Source organism: Anser cygnoides, chromosome Z (genome assembly GCF_040182565.1).
Source record: "Anser cygnoides isolate HZ-2024a breed goose chromosome Z, Taihu_goose_T2T_genome, whole genome shotgun sequence".
NCBI lineage: Eukaryota > Metazoa > Chordata > Aves > Anseriformes > Anatidae > Anser > Anser cygnoides.
This window is the reverse complement of record NC_089912.1, coordinates 38,367,857-38,395,366: the sequence shown is the minus strand read 5'-3', so window position 1 is coordinate 38,395,366 and position 27,510 is coordinate 38,367,857. Positions and strand designations below refer to the sequence as shown.

General features: G+C 39.1%; 1 protein-coding gene across 1 annotated transcript; it reads left to right on the top strand.

Annotated features, from left to right (window-relative positions):
* Positions 1–1,006: 1,006 nt before the first annotated feature.
* SECISBP2 (SECIS binding protein 2) lies at positions 1,007–27,324 on the top strand. The gene is made up of 19 exons (XM_066989056.1): positions 1,007–1,165; positions 1,915–2,060; positions 3,850–4,111; positions 5,863–5,992; positions 6,413–6,636; positions 7,367–7,454; positions 10,048–10,152; positions 10,203–10,243; positions 10,814–10,969; positions 13,912–14,013; positions 15,077–15,196; positions 16,374–16,506; positions 18,942–19,111; positions 20,756–20,891; positions 21,570–21,699; positions 22,843–23,063; positions 23,812–23,966; positions 24,856–25,054; positions 25,858–27,324. Exons 1-19 carry the CDS (start codon positions 1,124–1,126, stop codon positions 25,965–25,967), a joined length of 2,670 nt encoding a protein of 889 aa, XP_066845157.1. The 5' UTR covers positions 1,007–1,123; the 3' UTR covers positions 25,968–27,324.
* The last annotated feature ends 186 nt before the right edge of the window (positions 27,325–27,510 follow it).

The following is a 27,510-nucleotide window of genomic DNA, read 5'->3' as shown; positions in this document are numbered from 1 at the left end:
GACACAAAGAAATAAAACTATCTTTAATGACCTGCAAAACCTAAATGTCTAGAGTTCTAACTCACCAGGCAAACCAATTTGTCAAACACATTAAGAGTACCTCCTTCAGAGAAACTAACAGGGTGAAGCTATTTTGTTTCTCTGCAAGAATTATCTTATACTACAGGACAAAATTTCTAACCCTGATTCAAATTAGTCTTATAAAAAAAATCAAGTTAAGGGTAAATAAAGGGGATTATGAACCTGCTTCTACTTAGTAGCTGTAATTTGGTAACTGCAGCCACCAACCTCAAAATAGAGCTGGCAGGGGGAGGTCAAATTCAGACTAGCTACAGACATCCTGAAATTACAGGACTGGAGCTGACACAGGTCATAATGGAAATACATATCCTGCAATTGCTTGGTATAAACTTGTCCTAATGTGTCAAATAGTAGTTAAAATATTTCGTAATACTTTTTATACTGTGGTAACTTCTGTAGTACCATTTATAATCCACAGATTTTTTAGTCCAGGATTTTAGTCTGCTACTATCTCGCTCTGTTTTTTTTTTTTTTTTTCCTGGGAAGTTAGCTTGCGCTCTATGTAGACTGCAGTGGTTTAGAGGGGTGGTCAGAGTAAACCGAGTGCTTTTCATCTCAAAAACGCTGCTGAGTGCAGGAGAGTACAAACTCAATTTCCCTGCGTATAAAAGGTCAGAACTGACGGAACGAGGCTAATCGGCCCTCGTGCAGGAAGTTGTGCTGGCTCCCCCTTGCCGGCACACAGCCTCGACGCACAGCAGACCTTCCCCACCGCCGTGCGCTTGAGGCGTAACGCGGCGCCAGGCGGCGGTGAGCGGCCCGCCGGGGGAAACAGCCCGTGAGCCCCCGGCCAAGCCGCCCCGCTGGCCAGCCCCGCCCGCCCCTCGCCGCCCCCCGGCCGCGGCCCCCCGGTGCCCGCCCCGCCCCGCCCCGCCCCGCCCCGCCCCGCCCCGCCGGGTCCCGTCCCGAGGCCGGCCGCGGGCTCAGCACGTCATCGCCCCGCGCCGCTGCGCGCAGCCCCAGGCGGCCGGGGAGCGGCGCGGAGCGGAGGCGAAGGGAGCTGAAGGGGCCCGGCCCGGCCCGGCCCGGCCCTGCCCTCGGCATGTCGGCGGAGAGGCGGCCGGCACCGCTGCCAGGCGCCGAGGTAAGGCCGGCCGCAGCCCCGCGGCTGCTCCGGGGGCCAGCAGGCCCGGGATGGCGGCGGGGCCGGGCCCGGGGATTGCCCCCGGGGGGTGTCGCAAAGCCTCGCCTGTGCTCGTAGCTGCCGGCACAGGCGGTGACCGGCGCGCGTAACCCGCTGCCAAAGTGACTTGTTGCAGCTGCTGGTTGCGTTGCAATGAACGCCGCCTGATGTCGGTGCCCCGGCGTGTGCGCGCACCCAGCGCGGGTCGGTGGTGGTTCAGGGCAGGTGGGAAATGCACCCGGGTAGATTGGTGTCGTACCAGAAATGGGAAGGCTTTGTAATTAAGCGTTCGTTTCGCACAGACTGCCTTAAAATGCAGAGGTAAACAAAGCAAGCCGGTACGGTTACATGCGTGCAGCCTCAGACCTTGCAGTAGTGCTGGTCGGGAGTTTGAGCTTACACTGTGCATCTTCTGCTAAGCCATCCCGCGTGCTTTCTGGAGTGGACCCGTGTGACTGTTTAACGACAACGTTGGCACTGAAGGAAATAATTTTCCAGAGCAGTCACGTTTCTCTTACGGTTCCTTCATTTTTCTTCTCCCTGTTCCTCTGTTTCTTTTTGGTGAACTTTGTTGTTTTACATGCTTTGTTAGAGCAAAGAGAGCAAACTGACGCTCTTCTGTGACAGTTAAGCTCACGGGAGTGAATGTTTTTCACTTGTAATATTAATCTCAAAGTGCATGTAGCCAAAAAAAATGTTTTGTTTCTCAGGGCATCAAGTTATCAGCAGAAGTCAAACCATTTGTCCCAAAACATGCAGCAGTAACCATGGCATGGTCAGAACCCTCCGCAGCGTGTGTCTTTCCTAAGTACTTAACTACGTGCTACCCGTTTGTTCAGGAACCGTCTTTGGACAAGTATGTACGTTTTCTGAATCTTATTTCTTGGGGGATTTTAGCTTTCCCGTTTTGGACACTGAGTGCTCTTGGAAAGTCAAAGCTCTGATACACTGATATTCTGCCTCTAGAAATGCTCCCCCTGTTGTCTTCAAGGTTTAGATTTGTGCATTTCTGTTGTTTGGGCATATGTCTGGTGCCTCATCTCCTGTTCCCCAGGCCCCGTATTGTTAAGGAGTATTACAGAGAGTTTGTTGGTCTGTAATGACAGATCTGGCTGCCTCCTGCCCTGGAAGGGGTGGAATCCAGTCCTTGAGTGAAAGAACGGCCGTGTTATGACAGGGCTGGGGTAGAGACAGTCACGTAAAAGCAAGAGAAAGATCCTCCAAGAGGGTTTTTCCTGTAACAAAACATTTAAATATTCCATGGGTTTACTCCTGAATCTCCTCTTCACAACCTGCACAGCCCCAGAAAGGCAATTTCAGCAAGAATTCTAGCGGTTTCTAAAAGTGTGGGTGGTTTTTTTTGTTTGTTTTGTTTTGTTTTCTTAAGGAGGCCTGAAAACAGGCGTTCATGGTAGATTTGTAAATGCGTTGTTAACCCCAGAGTTGTCTAGAAAAAGGCCCGTGTACTAGGATAGGAAATAATTGAGTATCGTAATAATCTTGTGATGCTATTGAGTTCTCTAGTTGCATCTCAGGATCTCAAAACTCTAAACATTGAATTAATTTTGCAGTTATTGCAAAATTACGTCCTTTCAAGTTCAGTTAGAACCTTAGAGAACACATTAATTGTAGTCTGTCTTAGCACCTCAGCCATATTATCTTACAGGGAATCTGAGTACTTTCAGAACAATTTTATTTGTAATGTAAGTTTAACTTTGAGGAGAGTATGGCCTCATCTGTGGTATTTTTTAACGTTAAAAAAATAGCAGACAAGCAGTATTCTCCTTAATCTTTTGCCTCGTTGGGACAGAGCCATAGTTGTTATTGTGACTCAGAGTTATTACTTTTTTTTCGCTGTAAGTTGTGATTGCAGGAGTTATTTTGACTACAGTTTATCAGAATTCCAACAAGCACCTTGTTCTGATGGGGGCGTTTTTCTGTTTTTCATCATCTACCCAAGGTTGAGATGTTGGCAGCTTCATGCTGAACAGCTTTAAAATTTAGACAGAATTTTATTTTTCACTCCCTTTTCTTTCCTATTAAACTGTCTTCATCTCAACACAACAGCTGAGAAATGTCCTTCCTCCCTCCCTAATCAAGTTTGTACCTCAGCATGCAGTTTCTGTAGAAATTATAGAATGAAATTGGAAGGAAACTTTGAGTACACATTTGAAGGAAAAAGGCATGAATTAGACATGTGCTTTGTATTTTATACATGCCTTCTACCCCATAAGATGCTATACTCATCCTTTGTTATTATGGTATTTTAGGGTAGATTTCACTGTTTAGTGCTTGTATTTTTGTAGTCAAGTGTGTAATGCGTGTTGTGTCGTTATACTGTGCATTTGCTTTGTTTCACAAGAAAAAGCTGACCAAAAATAAGAACAAAGAAATCCAGTTACCTTAGACAGAAATGAGGGCTATAAATATAAAGCATACTAGGTTCGCAACTTGGAAACAGATAACACCTGTATTTTTAAATATTTCCTAAACTGCATGTTTTATCCAAAACAAAAGATGTATTTTTTAAACAACTTATAGCAGTGAGCAAATACTTAATTGCAATAACATGGAATACTTTTGTTTTGAAATATAGCTTTCTTGTTAAACAAATCCTTCAGACCAGGAATGGTATGTTTGTCTAGGCACCGACTATATGCTGAAGATTTACCCTGGGATGACTTCTCATCTTTTTCTCAATGTCCGTCACATAGTGCTATGGGAGATCCTGCATTCTGTGAATACTCCAGCAGCTATTACTCACCTGATGTTGTTTCAAATATATATCCAATAGCTGGCTCACACCATCCTTGTAACAACTCAGCACTCTGTAGTGATTCTGGCATAGTTAGTGAATCTGTCCAGCAACAGTATCCAATCAGACAAGAAAGTAAGAATCTTCCAAAGGTAAGCAAATACACTGTTTTTAAAAGTTATGATCTTGTTTTAAATCAGTCTAAATGTTTTATTCCTTTTTAAAGTGATTAATCTCTCTCTGTTCCTGTAGCAGTAATGAACGGTGGTTAAAGAGGATGTTAGTGTTAATGAGTCCAACTTCATATTTTGAAAAAGTTCATGGAATTCTACAATTCAAGCCAATACAGTTTTTCAAGAAGCATTTTTGGAACTCAAGAGGAATGTATTGTTTTTCCTAAGAAAGTAACATCTGGAGGAAAAAAAAAAAAAATCACTTCTGAACCATGCTTTCCTTCATTCCTTCATTCAATATTTGGGCTTTCAGGGTAGGGAGTGGGGCTGTTTTTAAGCCATTAGCAGCCTCCATGAACATGAATTGTAGAGAACTGATGGCTGTGATCAGCTACATGACCAATATGCGATCATATCGCATATATTGTTGACGGATTTCCAAGATCTGTTATAGTAGAAAACAGTCCCCCTGAGACTAGGAACGTGTTGGAGTGGAGAGGGAAGAAAGGCTCATGTTAGAAATGCTCTCTTGCAATCAAAAGTGAAACAGATGTTCAGTGAACACCTTCAGAGAATTTTGTGTGTCTGTCTGTTAGGGATACATTTCCTGAAGCTTATTTTCAGGATAGATCTATTTTCTAACAAAGAAACAAACAAGAAAAAAAAAAGGCAAGTTCCTCAAATCTGAAATTAGTATTTTTCTTGCTGAGGGAAAATCAAGCACTGAAGCTCCCTGGGGAGATGACTGGCTGAGTTAACATGGCTGAAGTAATATGAAGAAACTTAGTTTAACTTTTGAGGGGAGTTCTGCGATCTTTGTGAGCCTAGGCTGAGCTGAGTACAGTTTGACAGTCTTTTTGGCACTGCTCCTGTCGTTTACATTTTGTGATCTTTAAGAGAGAAATTACTGATTTTTTTGTGTCTTTGCATTTATTTGATCACATCTTTTAAGGCTTTAACAATTTAGTTTTCAAGGTCAGAAAATACCTCATCCCCCTACCCAAGAAAATGGTATTGGTGCAGGATGTACTTCAAATTTAGTCCAGAATCCTCTAATCAGAAAGAGTTAAGCCATGCCTCTAGGTTGATACAGTGTGGTTTGCATAGGTGCTAACCTTGTCCTTTTTCTTTGTCTGCCGTACTGATTCCAGAGCCCAGCTCTGCCAAAAAAAGGTTTATTGTGACCATCACAAGGCTTCAGGATTTTGGTGTAGTGTAGGTGAATCGTTTCCTTTACTGGGAATGTATATCTGTATTTTTTCTATTTACTGTTTTCTGCGAGTGTTTTGACTGCTGTTACGTCAGTCTTGCCTGGTTTTGGCCATAGTATGTAGTTTAGTCAAAAGCTTGGAATGCTTTTAGGATTTTAGTCCTTTTCTAGAAGAAACTCAGTCTTAGAAAATAAGACTGGACAATTTAAGACCAAATGATTTTAAGCTTTTGACAGTGCTATGATTAATTTTAATGAGATCTTAAAACACAATTGCATAGAGGCATGGAATAATCCGTTTTCCATGGGCTACAAGTAGCGCAGTTAAAAGGTAACAAAGTAGATAAAATTCAGTAACAAATCACTTGCTGGCTGTTTTGGGGTTTGTTGGTTATTTGTGGTTATGGTTTAGTATTTATGATGTATTAGCTTCATTTTCAGGCTTCAGGTGCACAGTTTGTTAACTTGGTTTTATTAAGTTCAAATAGAATCAACTAAATATGTCACAAATACTTTGCAGCAGAGGAGATCAAAAGAGGGTGAGAAAAAATCAGACAAGAAGAAGCATGATGAAGAGGAGTCCTCTGTCAGGATCATGAACACAACTTTGTTCCAGTCCTCTGCATGCAGCAGAGATTCCATGAAGCCAGGTATAAATGGCTTGTTTGGTTTGAAACATGTAGAATAGATGTAAAATATTTGACTGTGTTATAACCTCTAGTTTGTGATCATCTTTCTGTATCTAGAGTGGTTAAGGAACAGGACTTTTTTTATGTGACTTTTTGACAACAGATGGTAATGCCTTTTTGTTGATTGCACAAGCTCATGTAAATTGATATAAAAATTTCCTAAACAAGCATCAGAATTTACAGTTGCTTGTCAATTTGTTGTTGTTTATACAAGTTGGTTATAATCACTAGGGTTTGGTTTGTTTGTTTGTTTTACTATGAGGTGTGTACAGCAATAGTTCTTGTAACGGTTACAGTAGCTATGTCAACTGGTATGCTATAGGACATACAGAGATGATCGCAAGCAAGTTTTATTTTTTAGACTTTACATGCTTTATTCAGACAGGTTCGGTAAAACTGCAAGCAAGAAGTCAGCTCAAACTCCAAAAATAGAGTCTCTTCCTATACCTGCCTTTGAAACTACTATTTTGGATTTCCACAAGTCACAGAGTTGGGGAAGCAGTGAGACATTGAATGTACATCATAAAAATGGACCAGTATGTTCAGTGGAAAGTAACCTTATGTGCCTTAGTCAACCACGGATGTCTCTTTTGTTGAACACAAAGGTTAGCTAATGCTTTCATGTTGCAGAACTCATAAAAATATTTTTTTTCCAAAATTCAAGAAACTATTTTTGCATTATGTTAATACCTGTTTAAGTAGCTTGCAAGTGGGAAGTTTCATAGCTAGAGGTTTTACACCTTTTTTCTCTTTTACTCTTTCTCTCTGTTCCTTCATTGTCTGGTTCTGCGAGCAGATACAGGAAAGCCAAGTACTATGACAGTTTAGATTGGTAATATTGACACATTCAGCAGTATGCCAAGCATGTTGAATCAGAGTTTTTAACAGTGGTTATAGATGACTTATTTTGAAAAAATCCAAATAGCATGAGACTTCCAGTACCTTTCAGTGGAAAACTGCTTGTGATGGAGAGAATACCTTTTTGCTGTTCCTTTTCTTCATTGCTAGTTTGAGTTTGGCGATGGACTTTGTTTTCAGTGTTCTTGGGAGATTAAGAATGAACAAGAAAATGTTTTAGAATCATTCTTTGGGTAATTTTGTAAAATGGAAGTAGTCACCTTACTTGTACAACACAGGAAAAGCATCTGCTTATATTTTATAATGCAATGGGGTCCAAATGTTGATTCCACTAAGAATAGCAACAAAAAAAGGTGGGCTGCAAAATTCCCTACACCTTTGTTTGCATGGGTTGAGGATTTTTTAATTTTAAGTTTTAGCTCTGTTTAGGTAAGTGTTTTTGTTCATATTTGTATGACACCTGACTCCATTTTACAGGAAGATGTTTCTGTGGAAAACAAAGCCCCATCAAAAACTTTAAATGAAACAGTAGCCAGCTTAATTCCCTCTTCATTTGATGGTAGAGGTAAGTGCTACAGACATCAATTATTTCCACATATTTGAACTGCTTGCATTTATCAATTTGCAAAAATTAAGTATTGTCAGGATCTGCTGAACTATAAACAAGGAATTAGACAGCAAGCTCATAAAGAAAAAAAAAAGCTTTTTCAGTTTCTTTCAGATGAGGTGACCACTTATAGCTTATTCTTGCATATAGATTTCATTAGCAGATCAAAATTGGGGTTGTCCTCTTTCTATGTTGTCTCTCTGATGTTGAAAGGCTAATGTTGCTGTTGTTGCCTTCTGCATTGTTTATAAGGAGAGGAAGTGATGCATATTGATTATTGGAACTTAGTAATTTTCAAATTTTTTCAAAAATAAATGTGACAGATATTTGATCAGAAGCAAATTCATTTTAAATAGCTGACAGTGTAGTGTCTAGTATGTACTCTTTTTTTATTCTGTGGCATGTGTTATTTCTGTAAAAGCTGCTGAAGATTTGTCCAAGGATAAAGTTATTCTGCTAACTTTGAAGTAATCTGATAACATTTTTCCCCAAATGCTGCTGTCAGTTCCTATCCCCCTGAATAAAATTGATGTTTCAAATAAATGTTAGGGTTAACCTTGTGTGCCCACAAAGCTGCACTCCCCCTCCTCAACCTGCCAGAGGGAGAAAATAAGATGGAAAAGCTTGTGGATCAAGAGAGTCAAAAATCCTCTTGTGGATCAAGAGGATCAAAAGACAGGGAGAGTGCTTACCAGTTACCATCAGAGGCAAAACAGACTCAACTTGGAGTAGATAAATTTAATTTATTGCCAACTAAAAGTAGAGTATATGGTGAGAAACAAGGACAACCCCAAAATGACCTTCCCTGCATACCCCCCTACCCCAACCTTATCCCAGACTCAACCTCACTCCTTCTCTCCCGAGTCTTCTACCTCCTCCCCCCAAGCAGCACAGGGGAACAGGGAGCAGGGCTGCAGTCAGTCTCTGCTGCTCCCTCACGGTCCCTCCCTGCCCCTGCTCCCCGTGGGGTCCCTCCCACGGGATGCCGTCCTTCCCGAACTGAGCCTGCGGGGGCTGCCCACAGGCAGCAGCTCTTCAAGACCTGCTCCCACACGGCTCCGTGCTGCGGGGTAGAGTCCTTCAGAAAGAGACTGATGTGGCGTGCGTGCCAGCAGCCTGCTCCAGCGTGGCCTCTCCACAGGCTGCAGCTTCCCTCAGGGCATGTTCACCTGCTACCTTGTGGGGTCCCCCATGGCCTACAAGGTGACGACCTGTTTCATTCACCATGGTCTTCTAGGTAGGCTGCAGGGGAACTTCTGTGCCTGACAATATGTGGAGTAGTTGTAACTCTGAAAATTTTCCTGAAGGAGTGAAATGTGTAAGGAAGCATCTGTAGTGGGTTTACATGGCAAGGTTTTGGTAGCAGTGGGCCATAGGGGTGGCTTCTGTGAGAAGCATCTAGAAGCTGCCCCGTGTTTGGTAAGGGCCCCACTGCTGACCAGAGCTGAGCCAATAAGTGATGTTGTTTAGCGCCTCTGCGAGAGCATATTTAAGACGGGGAAAAAAATGCTGCGCCACACACAGCAGCTGGGAGAGTGAGAGGAGTGAGGAACAACCTTGCAGGTGCCAAGGTCAGTGAATAAGGAGGGGGAGAGGTGCTCCAGGTGCCGGAGCAGAAGTCCCCTGCGGCCTGTGGTGAGGACCATGGTGAAGCAGGCTGTCCCCCTGCAGCCCATGGAGTACCATTGTGGAGCAGGGTTCCATGCTGCAGCCCGTGGAGGAGACCACAGTGGAGCAGGTGGACCTGCACTGATGGAGGCTGCGGCCTGTGGAAGACCACTGCCGGAGCAGATTCCGGGCCGGACCTGTAGCCTGTGGAGAGGAGACCATGGAGGAGCAGGGGGTCTGGGGGGAGCTGCCGCCCACCCGGGGCGGACCCGTGCTGGAGCAGTTTGCTCCTGGGGGATGGATGGACCCCGTGGTACGGAGCCGTGTGGGAGCAGGTCTTGAAGAGCTGCTGCCTGTGGGCAGCCCCCGCAGGCTCAGTTCGGGAAGGACGGCATCCCGTGGGAGGGACCCCACGGGGAGCAGGGGCAGGGAGGGACCGTGAGGGAGCGGCGGAGAAGCAGCGCTGTAGGCTGACCAAAACCCCCATTCCCCCGTTCCCCTGTGCCGCTCGGGAGGAGGAGGTGGAAGAGGGTGGATGGGGGGGAAGGTGCTTTTGATTTCTTTGCTTTGTTTCTCACTTCGCTAGCTTGTTAGTAATAGGTAATAAATCTTACCATCTTCCTACACTGAGTCTGTTTTGCCCATCACAGTAATTACTGTGCGATCTCCTCATTCATATCTCAACCCTTGAGCCCTTTTCATCATATTTTTCTCCCTGTCCCTCTTTGAGGAGGGGGAGTGAGAGAGCGGTTGTGGTGGAGCTCAGCCGCCCACCCGAGTAAAACCACCCCAGCATCTTATTTCACTCCCTCCTCACAGAGAATATAGCTCTATGATATATTTGCTAGTCCTCGATTAAATCACTATTGACCCTGTGTCTTCTGAATATTTGAGAAATATTTTGTGACATCTTTGGATATCACTTTTTTTTTTTCCACAACAGCATTTCCTGAAGCATCTACAGATGGCTCTGCTCAGCCACATCTGTCTTGGGCTATGGTACTTTCACAGCCCCCGAAGAAAACTACGTTGTCATCAGCATCTGAAGGTCTTCCCAGAGGCCCCCGAAGAAAACTACGTTGTCATCAGCATCTGAAGGTCTTCCCAGAGGCAAAGGAAAGCAGGATAGTCAAGTAAAGGTACTTGAGAATTATTTGCTTTAAACTAATTTCTCTTACTGTGTGGTCATGTCTCTTGCTGTGAGACACTGCCTTTTTTCCTTAGATACTATATAATGTAAACTTCTAGTGTAACTTTTAGGAAGTAATATAAAGTTACGTTGTCCTTATTAGATTTTTTTTCTTCACTTGTGGTCAAAAAAAGAATAACTAGGTATCAGAAAAACAATGCAAATCCATCAACACAAAATTCCAAAATAGCTGATTTGAATATGTCACTTTTAGGCTGGACTTTTTTGAAATTCCCACATTCTGAAACAGGAACAAAACATGGAAATCTTGTCCTACCGGGGTGGAAATTTCATACTGGAATCTCAGTAGTCCAGATATGTTCTGATAATTATTTAATGTGCTTCAAATGAAGAGTTCTTGCAGTACCTCTGAGTTACTAAGAGATCTTGAATTTTCTAGCCTAAGCTGACTAAGATGCATGTTATTTGTTTAAGTGAGGTCACTCATGTATTTATTTTCATAGGTGATAATGAAATAAATCAATTTCTAATAGTCATACCTCATGATTTTTGTTAACAGACAGAAACAAAAACTGATGCTAATGGAACTGAGCCTGAAGAAGTGTCAGCAAAGAAGAAGAAAAAGAAAAAGAAGAAAAAGAAAAACAAGTCACCTACTGATGTAGAAAAAACTCAGAATGAATCTACTGCAATACAAGAACCACCAAGGATTGAGGTACAGTGAGGAGGTTTTTGTTGTGATAATTTTTTTTAGTGTTATGAGTGTGTATTGGAAGACCAGATGTTAGTCAGCTTTCCACACATTTAAGTTCAAACGCCATTAGTAGAGGAAATTGGGTCATGTCCGTGTCAGTTAAGGTTTTTGTTAGAAGGTACAGGTGGGGAGCGGTTGTGCCTTTTGACTTATCAGGGATTGAAGTAGCATAGTTGTGCAGGAAAGACTGGAGAATCTGGATGTTAACAGGTTCCAATAAAAGGCAGATTTCCTAAATGAAAAATATTGCGCAGTAGCTGTTTCAGAAAGCAAAGTGTGCAGTGGATGGAGAGTATACTTGATACCGTAGTGTGCCACAGTATTAAAGAATGCGATATTGGTAATGTGCTTCAGCCCATCTCAAATCTGGAAGCAATTCTTATGGAACGTAGTTGTCACTATTCATTTATATTCCTGATTGCTAATTATTTTTTCATTATTATTTTAATTTGTATAACTGTAATATGCATATTAGTGTATTGATACTTTTGTGTATCAGTATCATGAAGGCCTTAGACTCTCACCTTAAAGAACTGTTGTATGATCTGTGGTTTAACAACCCTTCATTGAAAGACCAGTATTGTACAACAGTAACCACGTGTTGATTTGTTTGATGTAGTGTATGTAATGTTCAGTCTGTGAAATGACAACATAAAGAAACCCTCTTGGCTGGCTTCTGTTCTGTACATTTTAACATGGAACATATGTCAGAACTGTCATTGCATGCGTGGTTCATTGTCCTGGTAGGGCAAAAGAAATGACTTTGTTAACAGACCTTTTCATTATTGAATTGTGGATAGAATCAAAGATCTGCATGATCTTTCCTGCATTACAAAATTCCACCCCCCCCCCTTTTTTTTTTTTAACTACATGCCAAAATAGAATATCTGATCTGTGAATGACTTATCTAAACAGAAAGAGTGGCAGGAATGCAGGAATTGTGGAAAATAGTAGAAAGGTAATGGTACTGATGAAGACAAAAAAAAGGAAAAAAGAAATCACAAAGGATCATAGAACAGAATGTACATATTGCACTGAAATCCATGATGTGGATGCAGCATCTGGGGTCGTAGCTGGGAACAGCTTTCAGAGCCTCCTCCTGGTTTGATAGGAAAGCTTGAGTGTGAAAAATGCATGAGATGCTTGTATGATATCCTTGAAATAGAAGAACATAAAAGGATCGTGCACATGGAACTTCTGGGGACCTTGAGAACTTAAGAAGGTTCTGTATTTGCAGCTGCTCACTGGAGGAATGTATTGAAATGCTTACTAGATTTCGTAAAAGTCACTAATTAATAGAAACTCCTAATATGCGTAAATTAGTGCATGTGGGGAAAAGTAATCCTGTTTTTATGTCCACAATGAATGTCTCTGAGCCAGGTATTTTCCCTGAGGGAAGAAATTATTAGTAACAGCATCAAATTAGGCCAGTGCTAGTAGTACTGGTCAAACATACAAACAGTGTTATGAATTATTCATAGAAAAATAGGAAAGAAAATGGAAAACATTATGACAACATATAAATCCAGGACAGATCTGATCTAAATAGAATGTGGGTACTAGTTTGTGTGCCCCTTACTCCTTAAAAAAAAAAAAAATACACATACCTGAACTAAAAAAAGATAGAGGGAGGGCTCTGACAACAATCAAAGGTATCAAACTGTTCCTGTGGGAGGCAAGACTGAATAAAGTAAGATTTCTTGGTCTATAAAATAGATGTCTTAGAAGGAATCAAAAGAGACGAGAATAAAAAGGAAATTATTTGCTTGATTTCATTATTTTGTTTTTATGTCCTCTGGTTTTTCTATGTAATGAGTTACGAACAAATATAAGGAGGTATTACGCCACTCTGAGTGCTAGATTTTGACTATTCCCTTTACTACAGGGTGTTGCAAATGCCGGAAGTTTATGTAAATTCAGTAAGTGATCGGACAAACTGAAATAAATATTTGTTCTACTGAGGGCTATTGAAATCCAAAGGTACTAACTCTGGTTGAAGAAATCCTTAAGATGGAAGAGTGCGTTCACGAAACATTTTCCCTTTCTTCCAGTCTTCTTTTGACCTACTTACAACCATCTTCTAAAATAATTTATTGAGTTAGGTGTGTCTGCACAGACTGAGCTTGCCTGTTCTTAAACATGCTAACTTGGGCTGTTTATATGAAGTCTTCCAGGCTCGAGAAGAAGTGTTGGTATGTTCAGCAGTATTGTCACAGCTGAAAAGGCCTCTTAGAAAGTGGGAGGAGAAGCAATTGAATTAAAACCAGGCTGGTGGTTTTGGGTCATTCTGATTGAAGCTCTCCTGGGTATAAAGTGACCAGGGTGGAGCAAGCTCCACCCTGTCTGTACCAGTGACTTAATTAATCCAGAATCTGGATCCTTTGCTATTAAAATTTGCTAAGTGTATATGGCTACATAATCACTTGACTGATTTATCTGTTTATTTCCGTACTGTAGTCAAGAGTTATTACCCCTTTGCCTGTCCTTTTGTTCTTCACCACTAACATATTTAAGGCAGAGTTGCACAGCTGGAGACTGTACTGGAAGAAGAGGGGAGTTGTTTGCAAGGCTGTTAAATGATCTGAAAAACACTCCTTTAGGAGCCATTTACGTCTAAGTATTTGTATCAGCTGACAGCAATAACAAGCTGCTGTTGGAAGCATTTCTTTCCTAAGCTCTTTCAGCCCTGAATTAACTACTACTGCCTAGTTGATTTAACCATTGTAGTGCTGATTATAGTTGGTGGCGCTACCCTCAGCTTCTGAATTTTTGTACAGTGAAATAAATGATGGTAAGTGAGTGATAAGCAGGGAGAAAACCATTTGAACATAGGAAAACTCAGTTTTGAGAATATGGACTTGATGGTTCATACAAAAGCATCATTTTCTGTTTAATTTATTTAGGATGCTGAGGAGTTTCCTGATCTGGCAGCTGCTTTTGATAGGAGAAACAAATCAGGATTTCAGAAACCACCATTTATTCCTGCTGTTAGAAAGCAAGCTGAAGTAAGTAATCTTATAACTTTACCTGAATTTTAAGAAAATAAGCATGAAAAGACTGCAGGTTTTAGCTGAATGAAGGTGGAATTCTCTTGACTAAATGTGAATGCCTACAATGTAGCTCTCTACCCATGGCGTTCCCCATAGGTTCTCTGTAAAGTCAATGTATTCAGTAGATTGAGGATTTTCCTACATAGGACATTAAGGTTTAATTTTGCATTTCATAAAAGGACAAAAAAAATAGGAAGACTCATTTTCTGGCTTTACTGTTTGTGCATACAATCAAATTTCACTGGCATCTGAATTGTGTAACACTGTTGTCAAACTGTGCAAGGGTAAGTACTTCAGTCTGACATTGGTCATAAATCCAAGCTACTTAATTTTCCATAAGTGAAATGAATTAAGGATTCATTTGGAAATTTATTAAGGATTAATATAGAAATTTATTCAATATGGGAATGAATCCCAAACATAAATCACAAGGATTGGAAATATGATTGCTCTTGCAGAGCAAATAAATAATAAAGGTAAAAATTTGTGTTCCTTTTTCTTTGAAGCCAGTTTTGTTGGTAGAAATTTTTGTCCTTTTTTTTTTCTTTTTTTGCTTTTTACTGCTCAAGGCAGTAAAAGGCATGGTGATTGCTCAAACCAGGTTTGCTATAAAGAAAACAGTTTGCAGACCTGCAGTGAAAATGAGAGAAGCCTTTGACTTTTGTAAGCTCAAGTGGAATATCACCTCTCAAAACATGCATAGGTTGTAGAGGCGTTATCATAAAGTAGCTTATATTTCTTCATAACAAGTATTTGACGAGGAAGCTGCTTTGCTGTTTTTAATTCCAAATATGAAAAAAGTAAGTAAATATGAGTGATGTAATAGGGCAGCAAATAAGTGATTTCACTGTTACAAGAATTTCATTGCTACTTAAGATGTAGATCATAGTTTTAAACCCCATTTACTGTAGATAGGATGACTAGCATACACCAAATGAATTTAATACCACTTTCACTTTACCCTTTTTGTGTCTTTTAATACTTTTTCTTCCTTGTTACCTTTTGTCTCTAAATAAAGGTCCATTACCCCAAAGAGTCTTGGGATAGTTGCTCTCCCACACTGGATGGGACTCCTAAAGTAGATGTATTGTCAGGGAAGCAGGCTTCGTCTTTACCGTTAGAAAGGAAGAAAATGCAGGTAAATTAATTTATATTTGAAAATAAGTTGTCAATTCAAAATTACAAAGGAAACTAACGTATTTAAATATAAGACTAAGTCCAAGCTCTTCCATGATTGTATTCATAGTTCCTCATCCTTACTTCAAGGTAAGTGACAAGGTCCTCTTGACTTAAAACGCTCAGGTGTAGTAATTGCTACCCTCCTGGTTTGTGTTACAATTTTTAGGGGAAAATAATAGCTTTTTAATGTATGCAAGTTTCAGGTATTGCAATTTTTCTTTCTCCTCTCTTACTTGATCATGACATAAATCCAACCCTCACTGATTGTCTTAAGAAGTTGAGAACCTCTTGAAAATGGTTTGGCCAGATTAAGACATGGAGATCCACTTAGCCTGGGTCAAGAAGGAGAAAAACACCACAGCAGTGAGGTGAATAAGTAGTTCCATGTTGGCTTGTAGGTTCTGGCATAGCTCTGATGAAAGGTAAGATCTTGCACTCAGCAAGAGGAGATCATATTATCTCCTGTTTTAACACAGTTAAGGAATATATCTGATCTTCCAAAGTAAGTACAAAATCTGTGAGTTATTTTCTTATCATGTTCTGCAGTCACAGTTTGCCCTTTCTTAGTCTTTACTAGTCTATTCATGTGTAATCTTTTTATATTCTGAATCATTACATGTGGTGGCAAATATGGGACACCACTTTCAACTTCTCTTCAAAGCAGACAGAAAGATTAGTGCTTATAAGGCAATGCTGCTTAAAGGAAGAGCTGGTGACCTCTTTTTTAAAAAAGCATTGAAGATAGTGATGTATGTGTATTGCAATCACATGCCCTAGAAAATTCGCTGTACTTTTAACAAAACTTTCAATTCTGGTAAGGCCTTTTTTCTTTTTCAGAAATAGGTGGCAATTTGACCGAAGTGTGATCCTGACATGAAACACCTGCTTTAATAAAGACTTGATTATTCTATGCTTTATTTCAGTAACTATTAAAAAGTAACAACACAGTATTTGAACTGTTTTTGACTTTTTATGTTTCACGTTAAAGTTCATATGAGTTTAAAGAGCAAAATAGTTTGATTACATCAAGTTAAAAATTAAAAGTGTACTGTGAATTAAGTTTGTAAGAATATATTCTTCAACAGTCTCTGCATTCAGAAATGGAAAACAGTTTAATCTATTCTTCATTTGCTCAGGAAACATCCAAGAGCAGTGGTAAGAAGAGTCAAATTCCTGTGCAACTGGATTTAGGTGGCATGCTGGCAGTCTTGGAGCAGAAACAGCAGACAGAGAAGTCAAAACAATCTTCTAAGTCTGTGGTGTTTTCAGGTACTGGTTATGGTTAAATTTACTTACTTTCAACTTGAGTTGTGTTTCAGTATTCAAACTTAAAATGCAGCCTGATTCTGATATATAATCATACTTATTATATTATTATAATACCCTATATAATAACCCTAAGGTTATATAATCATATTCAGGCAGCAGCATCGTTCGCAAGATGCAAGAGAAAATCATCTTGTGTTTTGTGTGTATTTGTTGTTGTTTTTTAATTCATTCGTTTATTTAAAAAAAGACATGAAAGCCTGAAATTTTTAGAGGAAGAGTTGGGGCAAGAAAAATCTTCAAGACACTGAACTGTAAAAAAAAAAAAAAAAAAAAATAAATCATATAACTATGAAAGGTGATTGAAATTTAGTTTTGAGGAAAATATTAATGTTTTTGGAAGTTTTTGTTTTGTCTTAAGTAAGTGTGTTACTGCTGTGCTTTTAGCTTACAGGAAGGGGTTACACAATAACAAAGGCCATATTAAACTCTTCTGATGCTAAAAACCCTAGAGCTGTTACCTTATGCAAAAAAACTGCTTTGTAAACACAGGGGTTATATGAGAGTCACTCAGCCCAATTCAAAGGATGAGTTCTGCTGTTCCTGAGAATTGTGCAATAGTGGCTTTTAACAAAATGCTAAATTTTGGTGATAGAATCCTTCAAACCCTGTTGATGCATACCAAGGAAACAAATAGACCAGTGCCAGGTCAAAATTTAGTCCTAGCTGTGTTAGTGCTGTACATTTTGCAAAAAGAATCATGGTGTTTGCCGGAACTTAAGGATGATAAATGTTCTCTCATGATTTTGGTACTGTGAAAAGAGCTAATTGAAGGAGCGTTCATCTCACAAAGTTTAATGTGATATCTTTATAAGCTTTTCAAAAAAGCTCAAAGTACTAGTCTTCAATGAGGCTTTGTTGAGAGATCTTGTACGATGTTTTTTTTAATTCTGCAGTTGATTTTTATTTTCCCCCATTTGAATCAGCTGGTACTGTGGAGGGGCTAACAACCAGTTTTACATAATTATATAATACACGGATATATAATACATAATTATATAATACACAGATTGGAAAGTAGGTGGTGGGTCATGAATTTATGGGTTGCAGTACTTCCTTTCTAGTAACAGATTACCTGCACAAGACGAATTTTTGTATCGTGTTGACATCCTCAAATTGTAAGGCAGATGTTACCGCACTTTTCTATTTTTATTTTAGTGTTATTCAGTGCAGTTAAATCAGTGCATATCAAAATGCAGCATTAGTTTGTAAAATAGCATTGTGCTGATCTCTGTAGCTGGAAATGAAGCACAGTGAGCAAGAAAGGCAGGGAATGCAACTGCAGCTGAAATTATTTCATTCCACTTACTACTTCATTTGGTGAATAACGTATAGGTGGAAAAACATAGTAAAGCAGTATCTATTTGAATTTAAATTAAATTCTGGAAATGCATCAGTCATTCAAAATGACAAACTGTTGAAGTCATCAGTTTCAGCAGCATAAGAGCTCTGAGGTGCCTGCAGGACGTACGTATTGCTTCAAATCCAGTTTTAATTCTTGACGACGCCTGTGCTACCATACTGCACCGCGTTCTTGGCAGTGTTCTCAGTTTGCCTTTGTTGCACAGTGCCTAAAGAGAAAAGTAGTGGTGTAAGAGATTTGTGAAGTAAGCGGCTTATGCTAATTGTGCTGTATGTGATATTGGAGGATCAGCACATAAAGACTTTGTAAGCAGTAAATGAAGATGGCTTAAGACAAATTGCCAGAAGCTTTGTGTAATTTTTAGTGAGAAGAGGTTGCCTCAGGTGCAGAGGTGTCAAGCTCGTTCCACTGTTACTTATGTCATCATGTTCATTTACTTGGTAACGTAACCTGGTTTATATTGCAGGTAATGGAAGTTACAAGATACAGTAATTCTTAGTGACCCTGGGTTGAAAATGGAGAGTATTTGTTAGGGTATGGTTTGGCAGTTCCAAGTTCAGTCACTCGGCCAGTCATTTAAAGCCTCTGGGCCCTAAGCCCTCTGAAAAGTGCAGGTAAAGTGGACATCTTCAGAGAGATGTTTAGATTGAGCACCAGAGACTTAGCAGTAGTTTTACAGTGAAACACGGAGATTTCTGAAGGTTTACTAAGCTGAGGTGGCTTGGTGTTAAAGGCAGCATGGAGTGCAGTGATCTGCCAAATTCTACTTCTGAGACAGAGTTTGTGATTCTGGTAGTATGATAATAGTAGAGGAAATGTCATTAACTTGGGAGGGGTCTAAAAGTATCTTTATTAAAGGGCACCGTTTAATGACACAATTGCCTATAAACATTCTTAGAAGCAACACGAATTTAATATGCTCATACTAGTCCTATTCCAGTCATTAATCTTGCATTGGATTCTGCTTTAGGTATTTTGTGCTAGTTGTCTGATACAGACTTCTTTTTTATCTCAGTTGGTGGTGCCATACCATTGCTTTCTAAAGAACCTGCTACAGCCACAAAAAGTCACCGGTTAAATCAAGGAAAGATGCCTCATAACCCTTTGGATTCCAGCGCTCCTTTGGTAAAGAAAGGGAAGCAGAGAGAAGTCCCTAAAGCAAAGAGACCAACACCTCTTAAAAAGGTGCTGATATTTTTAACGTTTATAGAATCATAGTACGTTATAGGCTAATGTAATTTTAGTGTTACTCTGAGTCTGTTAAAATTCTTGTTACAGAGATAGGCATCTCAGCTTCTGCTTGCCAAAATTCAGTTTTGGCTTTCCTTGGTTTAAATAGAAAAGGGGAGGAAGAGGAGAAGTCTTACCAAACAGCATATAACATTTCCCCCAAAAATATATTTCCTCACTTACATGACTTTATAGCTGAAGATAGCTGTCACTACCAAAGTGTGTGCAAATGACTGGAACAGGGGGACATCCAAAGAAACCTTGTTTGGTTTGGACAAGATACGCTGATTTTCAGGAGTGGGGATAATGAACATGCAAAGTTAGTGTTTAATGTATCTGGGTTCTTCCAAGCAAGAATTTCTGCTGACTCTCCAGTAACTAGTGTTAGATCAGCCTGGGGGTTTCAGTTCTCTTCCCTCTTTGCCCATTCATGTTGTTTCTTGTCATGCCGCCTATACAGAGTATTTTTGTAATACCACTGGTTTCATTTCTGGCACTTTCCTTTCCCCAGATGTAATACTCCATCACTGGGTTACATCTTGGTCTAGAAAAGTCCTTATGGCGTTAGCGAAGGTAGTTTACTAGTCGTTCTGTGCTGACTGTTTGAATTCGAGAACTGTACACTATAAAACCATAACAAACTCTTGGGGGGGGGGGGGGGGGGGGGGGAAGAGGGGAGGGACAGTAATTACTGTTGAGTCTTTTGGCTGTTCTATTTTCATGCCATCTATTTTCCAAAGTGGGTCTGAGAAGACAAATATCCGCTTCGTCTGCATAATATCTGTGTTCTGAGTATGGTATGGATTATCTTTGTTCTTCTTTCTTCTTTGACAAACACAAATGGAGAAATTTACTATGGCAATTAGGTTCCATGGTGTAGTTCATTACAAAGTTTGGCCAGGTTAGCTGATCTAGGCAGCCATATGTATAATGACCACTTCTTAGCCAGCTACAAAGGCAGAGAAGGAAGATGCGTTTCAAGAAACTGATTAGTGATTTCACCTATAGCAGCATATTTGGATTGAGCATGTCTTACTTCCCTTCCTTCTTCAGTGTACCATACAGATATTGATCTGTAGTTTGTTTTTTTGTTCGTTTGTTTGTTTTCCAACCTGCAAGTTCAGAAACAGCAAGCAGTGCAATAGAGACTGACTTGGGATTCTTAACAGGGGAACAAATGGAGAAGGTAGATTGGTAGATTCTTGGTTAAGCAAATTCCAATGTGCATGATGCAGGGTGGGTGGGTGGGAAAGAGAGTTTGAATGCTTAGCTGAAGTGCTAGAAATTGATTGTTTGAAGAAGAAAGGTAAAGAGGGAGACATTTTTTCATTTGCCAGCAAGGCAGATCACTAGAAATAGCTTTCTCCACCCAGCTGCTGGTAGTCTAGGAAAAAAAGATCCTTTTTAATGTAGATTTAAGGAATATCTTTTCTTCTCTATGTTATTTTGAAGAACTGCAGAATTTATATGTAAACTTAAAAATACATGTAAGTCTTGAAATATAGCACCAAAGTTCTTTGATCCATATGTAAACACTTGGTAAGAGAAACTGTTTTTTATCTGTGATACTGATTTTTTTTTTTTATTTCTATATTTTAGATTATTCTGAAAGAAAGAGAGCAGCGAAAACAGCAACACCTGTTAGAACAAACAGCAATACCAAAAGATGGAGATACTTGTCTGTCTGCAGGAAATACTACTGAAGTTGAAACACTTCTACAGGATAGTCAAGCAGGTATCTTGCAAGCTATAACATAGTATGTACATTGAGATTTGAGAGTGAGCACACTTGGTACTTTCAAAAATTATACCAAATACTGCCAAATGAAAATGTAACTTCAAAATTTTCAAAGATTCAACACTGGCTTATCTAGAGTTTAAAGTATGCCAAAGTTGATGCTCACTGTAGCTGAGTAATTGGGATTCTGGTTACTATTTCACACTTTTATGCCTGTTGGATTTATTATATGTCATAATGAGACTCCCCGCATCTCTATGGCAGTATGTTTTAAAAAGAGGAACAATAACTAATGGTGACAGGGGAGGGTTCAGGTTGGAAAACTGGAGAAGGTTCTTCACTGAGAGGGTGTTCGGGCACTGGAACAGGCTCTCCAGGGAAGTGGTCCCAGCACTAAGCTTGCTGGAGTTAAGCATTTGGACCATGCTCTCAGAAATACAGTCTGTTTTTTGCATGGTCCTGTGTGGAGCCAGAAGTTGGACTTCATTATCCTTGTGGGACCCTTCCAACTCTAAGATTCTATGAATTTAAAAAAAAAAAAAAAAAAAACACTTGTTCACATACTACTGTTGTAATACTGAAATAACTCTTCAAGAGATAGGTACTTCACGTTAGTCTCTTCACAGTAGCTTTGTCATCTGTCTTTTCATTGAAACATCTTTATTTATATGATAGCTGTTCCTGTAATGCAAGTTGCTGAAGGGTTTCTGGAGAGCACAGGGATCAAGGAGTCTACAGAAAGCTCTATGGCTTCAAAGCAGCTAACTTCTAATCTTCCAAAAATCCATAGTAGGAGATTTAGAGAGTAAGTACTGATTGCACTGATACCTGTTTTCCAACAGTACCACCAATGTGGCAATTTTCTAACAAGGTACTTTAACTGCATTTTGTGCAACACTAATTAGCGTTTAGTCTAAGATTCTAAATTTCTTTTTCTATAAGCTGGTGCACAAGTGAAAAAATGAAATCCAGAGACATTGTTTGTACATTGTTGCAGTTGTCACTTGAGAATAAATTATACTTGCAGGAAAAAAAAGGTGAAGAATTCATGAGAGGCTAAGGAAGGAAAAGTAGCTGAGTATAAGTACCATGCATTAAACAAATGGAGTACCAGCTCAATACTCAACAATAAGAGTAGGACACCTCACTTATTTTTAGTGTGTAGTTTGGTTTTCTTCTGACGGGAAAAACAGCAAGTATGTAAAAAGTATTTACTTAAGATTTTTTTTCAGTGGCTAAGAACTTAAAGAAAGGTTTGATAGCACAGCTAGATACCACAGGTAACAAACCAAAGTAAAACATATATATATAAATTTATACCATAAACCTATATATATATTTATACCAATAAATATGTCTTTATGTAATATTTTCTATTCAAGCATTTTTCTGAGGATCTTTATTTTGACCTATCTAAATAAAAGCTCAACAACAAAAGTAAATAATTCTAGTTTATTTCTTTAAATACATGGCTACTTATAATAAAGATGAAAATCTGAATCAAATTCCTCCTCCCCAGAACATTAGGAATATGTTCTTTTTGTCTTTCGTCCTATTTCACTTAACTTCAGTATCAGACCACAGCTTTGTGGTTTTCATAATGAAAGGGTAAAAATGGATGTACTTCATCTTTCTAGTATTTCCTGGGAAAGATGAGGGTTCTGAATTAATTTTTTCCCATTTTTTACACAAGTAGCCCTTCAGTAAGGAAGGGTCTCAAGGAAAAATAATCTAAGGATGTCAACAGAAAGATGGCAAGTGGCAAATTCACATACCATTATGAGAAGAGAGTCCAAGGTAAATCCTGGCTCTTGAAGAGTTACAATTATCTTAAGTAAATATTTCTTTTCTTGTATGTCATAAGTGTGTCTGGAGTGGGAATAGAAAATGGACAAAGACATATTTGTAATTTCAGAGTTGTTAACATTTAATTTATTATTTCTTCCAGTTATTGCAGCCAGGTACTTAGCAAAGAAGTTGACAGTTGTGTGACAGATCTCTTAAAAGAACTGGTTCGTTTCCAAGATCGTTTGTATCAGAAAGACCCAGTAAAGGCTAAGATAAAGCGCAGGCTTGTTATGGGGCTTAGAGAAGTTTTGAAACATCTGAGGCTGAAAAAACTGAAGTGTGTCATCATCTCTCCTAACTGCGAAAAGATTCAGTCAAAGGGTAAATAAGTTAAAAAAAAAAATAAAGTTTGTTTAATAAAAGAAATGTAAAAAAGCGGACTTCATATACTTATGATGATGATTATTATTATTTTTATTGGCAGAACCTATCTGAGTAGCCTTTGAAATCCAATCATATAAAGAGGTCTTCCTTTTTCAGATTGTTTACTTTTGTGCATCTGAAGTGTGAACTAAGTCAAGAATATCTGGGGTGGGGAAAGTTACTTGAAACTGGCATCTGTTTACTTACTGATTTGCATTGCAGTTGCACAAAAGATTGCACTGGCACAGCTGAGAAGAGAAAAAGGTTACTGATGTCAGTTGTGTCAACACAAGAAACCCTCCTGTTATCAGTATTTTTAGGCTACAGATTGACAATAAGTTGTCAGTGATTCTTTGTTTAAAAATTGCTTTACTAATTATTGTCATTAATTTCTACTAACTTTTAAATATTTTCGTAGCAGTCAGATCTTTTTATAGTTGATTTGTTTCTGTAGTAAAACTTATTGTTCCTTACATACAAAAAAAAAAGAATAGTAGCAGACTAAGGATACTGCTAATTAACAAAAAAGTGTCAAATTCTCCTTTAAAAATGGAGATCTAACACTGTTATTGAGATCCATGTATTTGTTCTTGTAAACTCTTGTCATTTCTAAATGTTCCCATAATCCTGTAGTATTCATCATCTTTTAACACTGTCTTCTAGCTCGAATAGTGTTGTTCATTGTTAACTCTATTATCTGCTCCAGGTGGGTTGGATGAGACACTACATAACATTATCGACTGTGCCTGTGAGCAGAATATCCCATTTGTTTTTGCCCTTAATCGCAAGGCCCTAGGCCGTTGTGTGAACAAAGCAGTGCCTGTGAGTGTGGTGGGAATTTTTAGCTATGATGGGGCTCAGGTGAGTTGAGAGATCAAGTTTTATGCTTTTGTTTAGCTTTACTTTCTACATGCAGGGGGAAAAAAAATGTTCCTTCTTTAAGGTTTTGCTTGTTTTGCTTTTGCATACCTGCATTCTTTATTCTAGGTAAGTGGCTTATATGAAAAATTAATTATAAATGTACAGCCACTCAGTAGTGTTCAAAAAGTGATTTCACAATCTTTTCCTGACATTGTCTCCACTTAGATGTCTTTCCAACTTGTTTGTTTCAGGAGAGTTAAGTTTCTGTAAAAGCTTGGTTTGTTTTTCTGGTTTTATAAACATTTAAGTGGTGGAGTTGCATCGTTTACAATATGCCCCATTCCTGGAAGTGTTGAAGGCCAGGCAGGATGGGGCTTTGAGCAACCTGGTCTGGTGGGAGGTGTCCCTGCCCATGGCAGGGGGGTTGGAAGTGGGTGATCTGTAAGGTCCCTTCCAACCCAAACAGACAATGGATGCTTATAAAAATATTCTTAAAAATAGGGAAAAAGCTAAGGCCAAAGGTGGAAGGTATTAAAGATCACCACCTTCTGGTTAGCTGAACAGACGTTTCAATGAATCTTCAGGATAACAATCTTGCCTTGAAAATGAATGTAGCGTGTAGAAGACTGTTTTAAACTTTGCAGTGTTTACTTGTGTGGACAAACCTACACTAGTTGGTTTTGAAAAAATTTTCATTCATGATTTTGCAGCAAAATATTGCTACGCACATTTTAGTTTCTGTTCTTACTGACTAAAAATACACATTGGGTTTCAACTTTATATATAAATATGCATGTGTTCCGAATAAGGGATATTCATTCAGATTTTCATAGAGATGTTAAAACATACTGTCTCATGTAAGTAATACTAGTATTTTATATTTATATAGGACCATTTTCATAGAATGGTTCAGCTGACAACAGAGGCCAGGAAGGCCTACAAAGATATGATAGCTGCTTTGGAGGAAGAAGCTGAAGGAAGACTAAGAGAAGCTCAACTTAGCATCGTAACCACTGAACATGAAAATAGTTACTTATCAGACGCTGGTAGAACGGCTTCCAGGGACTCTGAGGATGTACCAAATTATAGTGAGTATTTAGGGACTAATTTTGGTTTAGTTTTCTCTTCATTCCACTTCACCATTTTCACTGGAAAAATGACACCTGGCATGTTAGTGGTTAGTAAGGGGGGAGATGTGCTTTTCTGTGATTTTTGTTTTCCTGATTCTGTGAAACTGAGGTCAGCTCCAGCTGAGAAACTCTTAGACAAAATCCCTCTGAAATCCTCTGATGGGAGGTGAAACACATTGCTTTATCCAAGGAGGTTTTAATGGAGTTGTTATTCCCATTTGTTAGAAAATCCTACAAATGTGTTTTACCACCAACACCTCTCCCCCCAGGTGTATATACTCTGTACTTAGGGTGGACTTAAGTTCTGTATTGAAGCTTGTTTGAGATACATCTTCCTGTCCAAAATTGTTCATGTTTTGTTAAGGCCTTGCACTTCTAGAAACACATTCTTCCAGCTCTGTTAATGCATTCAGCAGCCAACAGTAGTTGTTATAGATACTAGGCAACTTTAAAACTTGTTTGGAAGTTTTGAAAACTTAGGAGTTTTTGAAAGTTGGATACACCTTCAGAGTTGAACCTTGCTTGAGTATGAGGCTGGATCAAGGACCTCAGTGCATTCCTGCGTATTTAAAATATTGTTTCATTGGTCGTGTGATGTTTCATGATAGATGTGCCAACTTATCTCAGCATTTACTTTGAGGAGGAGGAAGTTGAAAATCAATGACTTTACATTTTAGGTTTTGCCTCAAGTGTTATAAAATAACTTAGGGGATTTTGATTTGTTTTTCTTTGTGTGTTTCTTTTATTCTAATATTCTCTAGTTAAAATCTGGAGGAGAAAGCTTGAAGAAGAGTATAACCCCTATGCGCTGGAACTGGAAAAGAGTGCAACTGCTGATGTGGCGGTACTGAATTCAGAAGAGCATCACTAAATGTAGATCTGATTCTGTTAGGTGTTCTAAGGTTTTGCATTTTTCTATAGATCTGTAAATACTTTATCTAAAATTAAATATCCATCTATGAAAATGGCATAGCAAGATAAAATAACTTAAAAAATTATTATCTGAAGACAGCTAAGTAAACTGTTCTGAATCCCCTTAAGCAAAATGCACACTGGAGTACATGAGGCACTGCCTAATTCTTTTAAAGTTCTGTGTACTTGGCTGATTACTATAGCAGATGATAATAGCAAACAAATTGTCTTAATGCAGAACACCTTGAACTGGCTTTGCATACTAGTAATGGTTTTATGGACTTTTGATTTGTAAACAGTGCAATATACCAAAAGAATTTGTTAGCAAGATGGTTTGCTTTGGGGAGAGATTCCACAAGATGGATGTTTGGAGCTTAGGGGATTTGGGATTTTGATTTATGATGTTGTTGTTTTTGTTATGCTTTCTAAAGCTACTCAGGTGGGCAGGCTGGCACAACTGTCACTCTCTACCAGTCAGCAAGAAGTGAATTCTGGGCAGGCGCAGCTAGTTAGAACCTAATTAAGGAAGGCCATAATGATGAAGATTCCCAGTTAGTTCTTCCCCTGTGATAATGTATTGTTCTGGGATCATACTGCAGGTGTAAAGAAGAGAATATGAACTATAGAGGACATTCATGAAGTGAAAAGGCTCTGTTTGGGAATGTTCTAAAGTTGATAAAGGAAACAGCGCTGATGTTTCTGTTCTCTGATGTTACTGAGATCAGTTCACTACAGGTCCTGCTTTGAAGTTAAAGGATACTGGAGGACACAGAATGGGCCAGCCTGCTGTCCTATCTATCTGTACCTTTTCCATGCCGGCAGACTCCTCATTCCTTTATTTCAGGGTTGTGTCGGTGTATATATGCAAGAGTTTTTTAATCAGCCTCTGTTTGTATCTAAGGTAGGGAAAATTTTTATCTTATATTTGAAATACATTTAAAAACTAAATGTGCTCTTAATGGTGTGGAGGAGCACCTTAGTGGGAATGTCCTGTATAAATACCTCTGCAGCTCGCAGACATAAGAGGACAAGCCTAAAAGAAGTCTTTGGAGGATGCAGATGTAACTGGTCAGCTGTTCTGAAAAAAAAATATATAGATGTCATGTGCTGCAGGTAGCATCTTTGAAGTGCATTAATAAATACTTCACATTTAACTGTTGTAGTGCAGTACTTTGAAAAGTAGCTGCCTCTTTAAGTTAGATGTGATACAAAAATCTTTCTTTAAATGATTTCAGAATTCAAAGACTTTTGTAGAATGTAAGATGTATAAAATCTATTAGAATATATTGTTTCAATAAACTATGTTGGAGACCTTCTTTGTGATTTAAATAAACTCTTCTGATGGGCACTTAATGGATACCTGAATTGTTAGTTGTGAGCAAAAACATTGGTAAAGGAAGTAAACCAGACTTGGGCTGACATGCACAGTTAGTTACTGGTTATGATGATCATCTCCTAATTTATTCTAATCTTAAATGGAATTTGATCCCAGTGATGAAAGA

Bases quoted from the DNA above. Each gene is read 5' to 3' on its own strand.
- SECISBP2 (XM_066989056.1), top strand. From the start codon at position 1,124: ATGTCGGCGGAGAGGCGGCCGGCACCGCTGCCAGGCGCCGAG. The intron at 10,244-10,813 runs GTACTTGAGAAT...TTTTGTTAACAG, and splicing joins AGCAGGATAGTCAAGTAAAG to ACAGAAACAAAAACTGATGC. The intron at 19,112-20,755 runs GTGCTGATATTT...TCTATATTTTAG, and splicing joins GACCAACACCTCTTAAAAAG to ATTATTCTGAAAGAAAGAGA.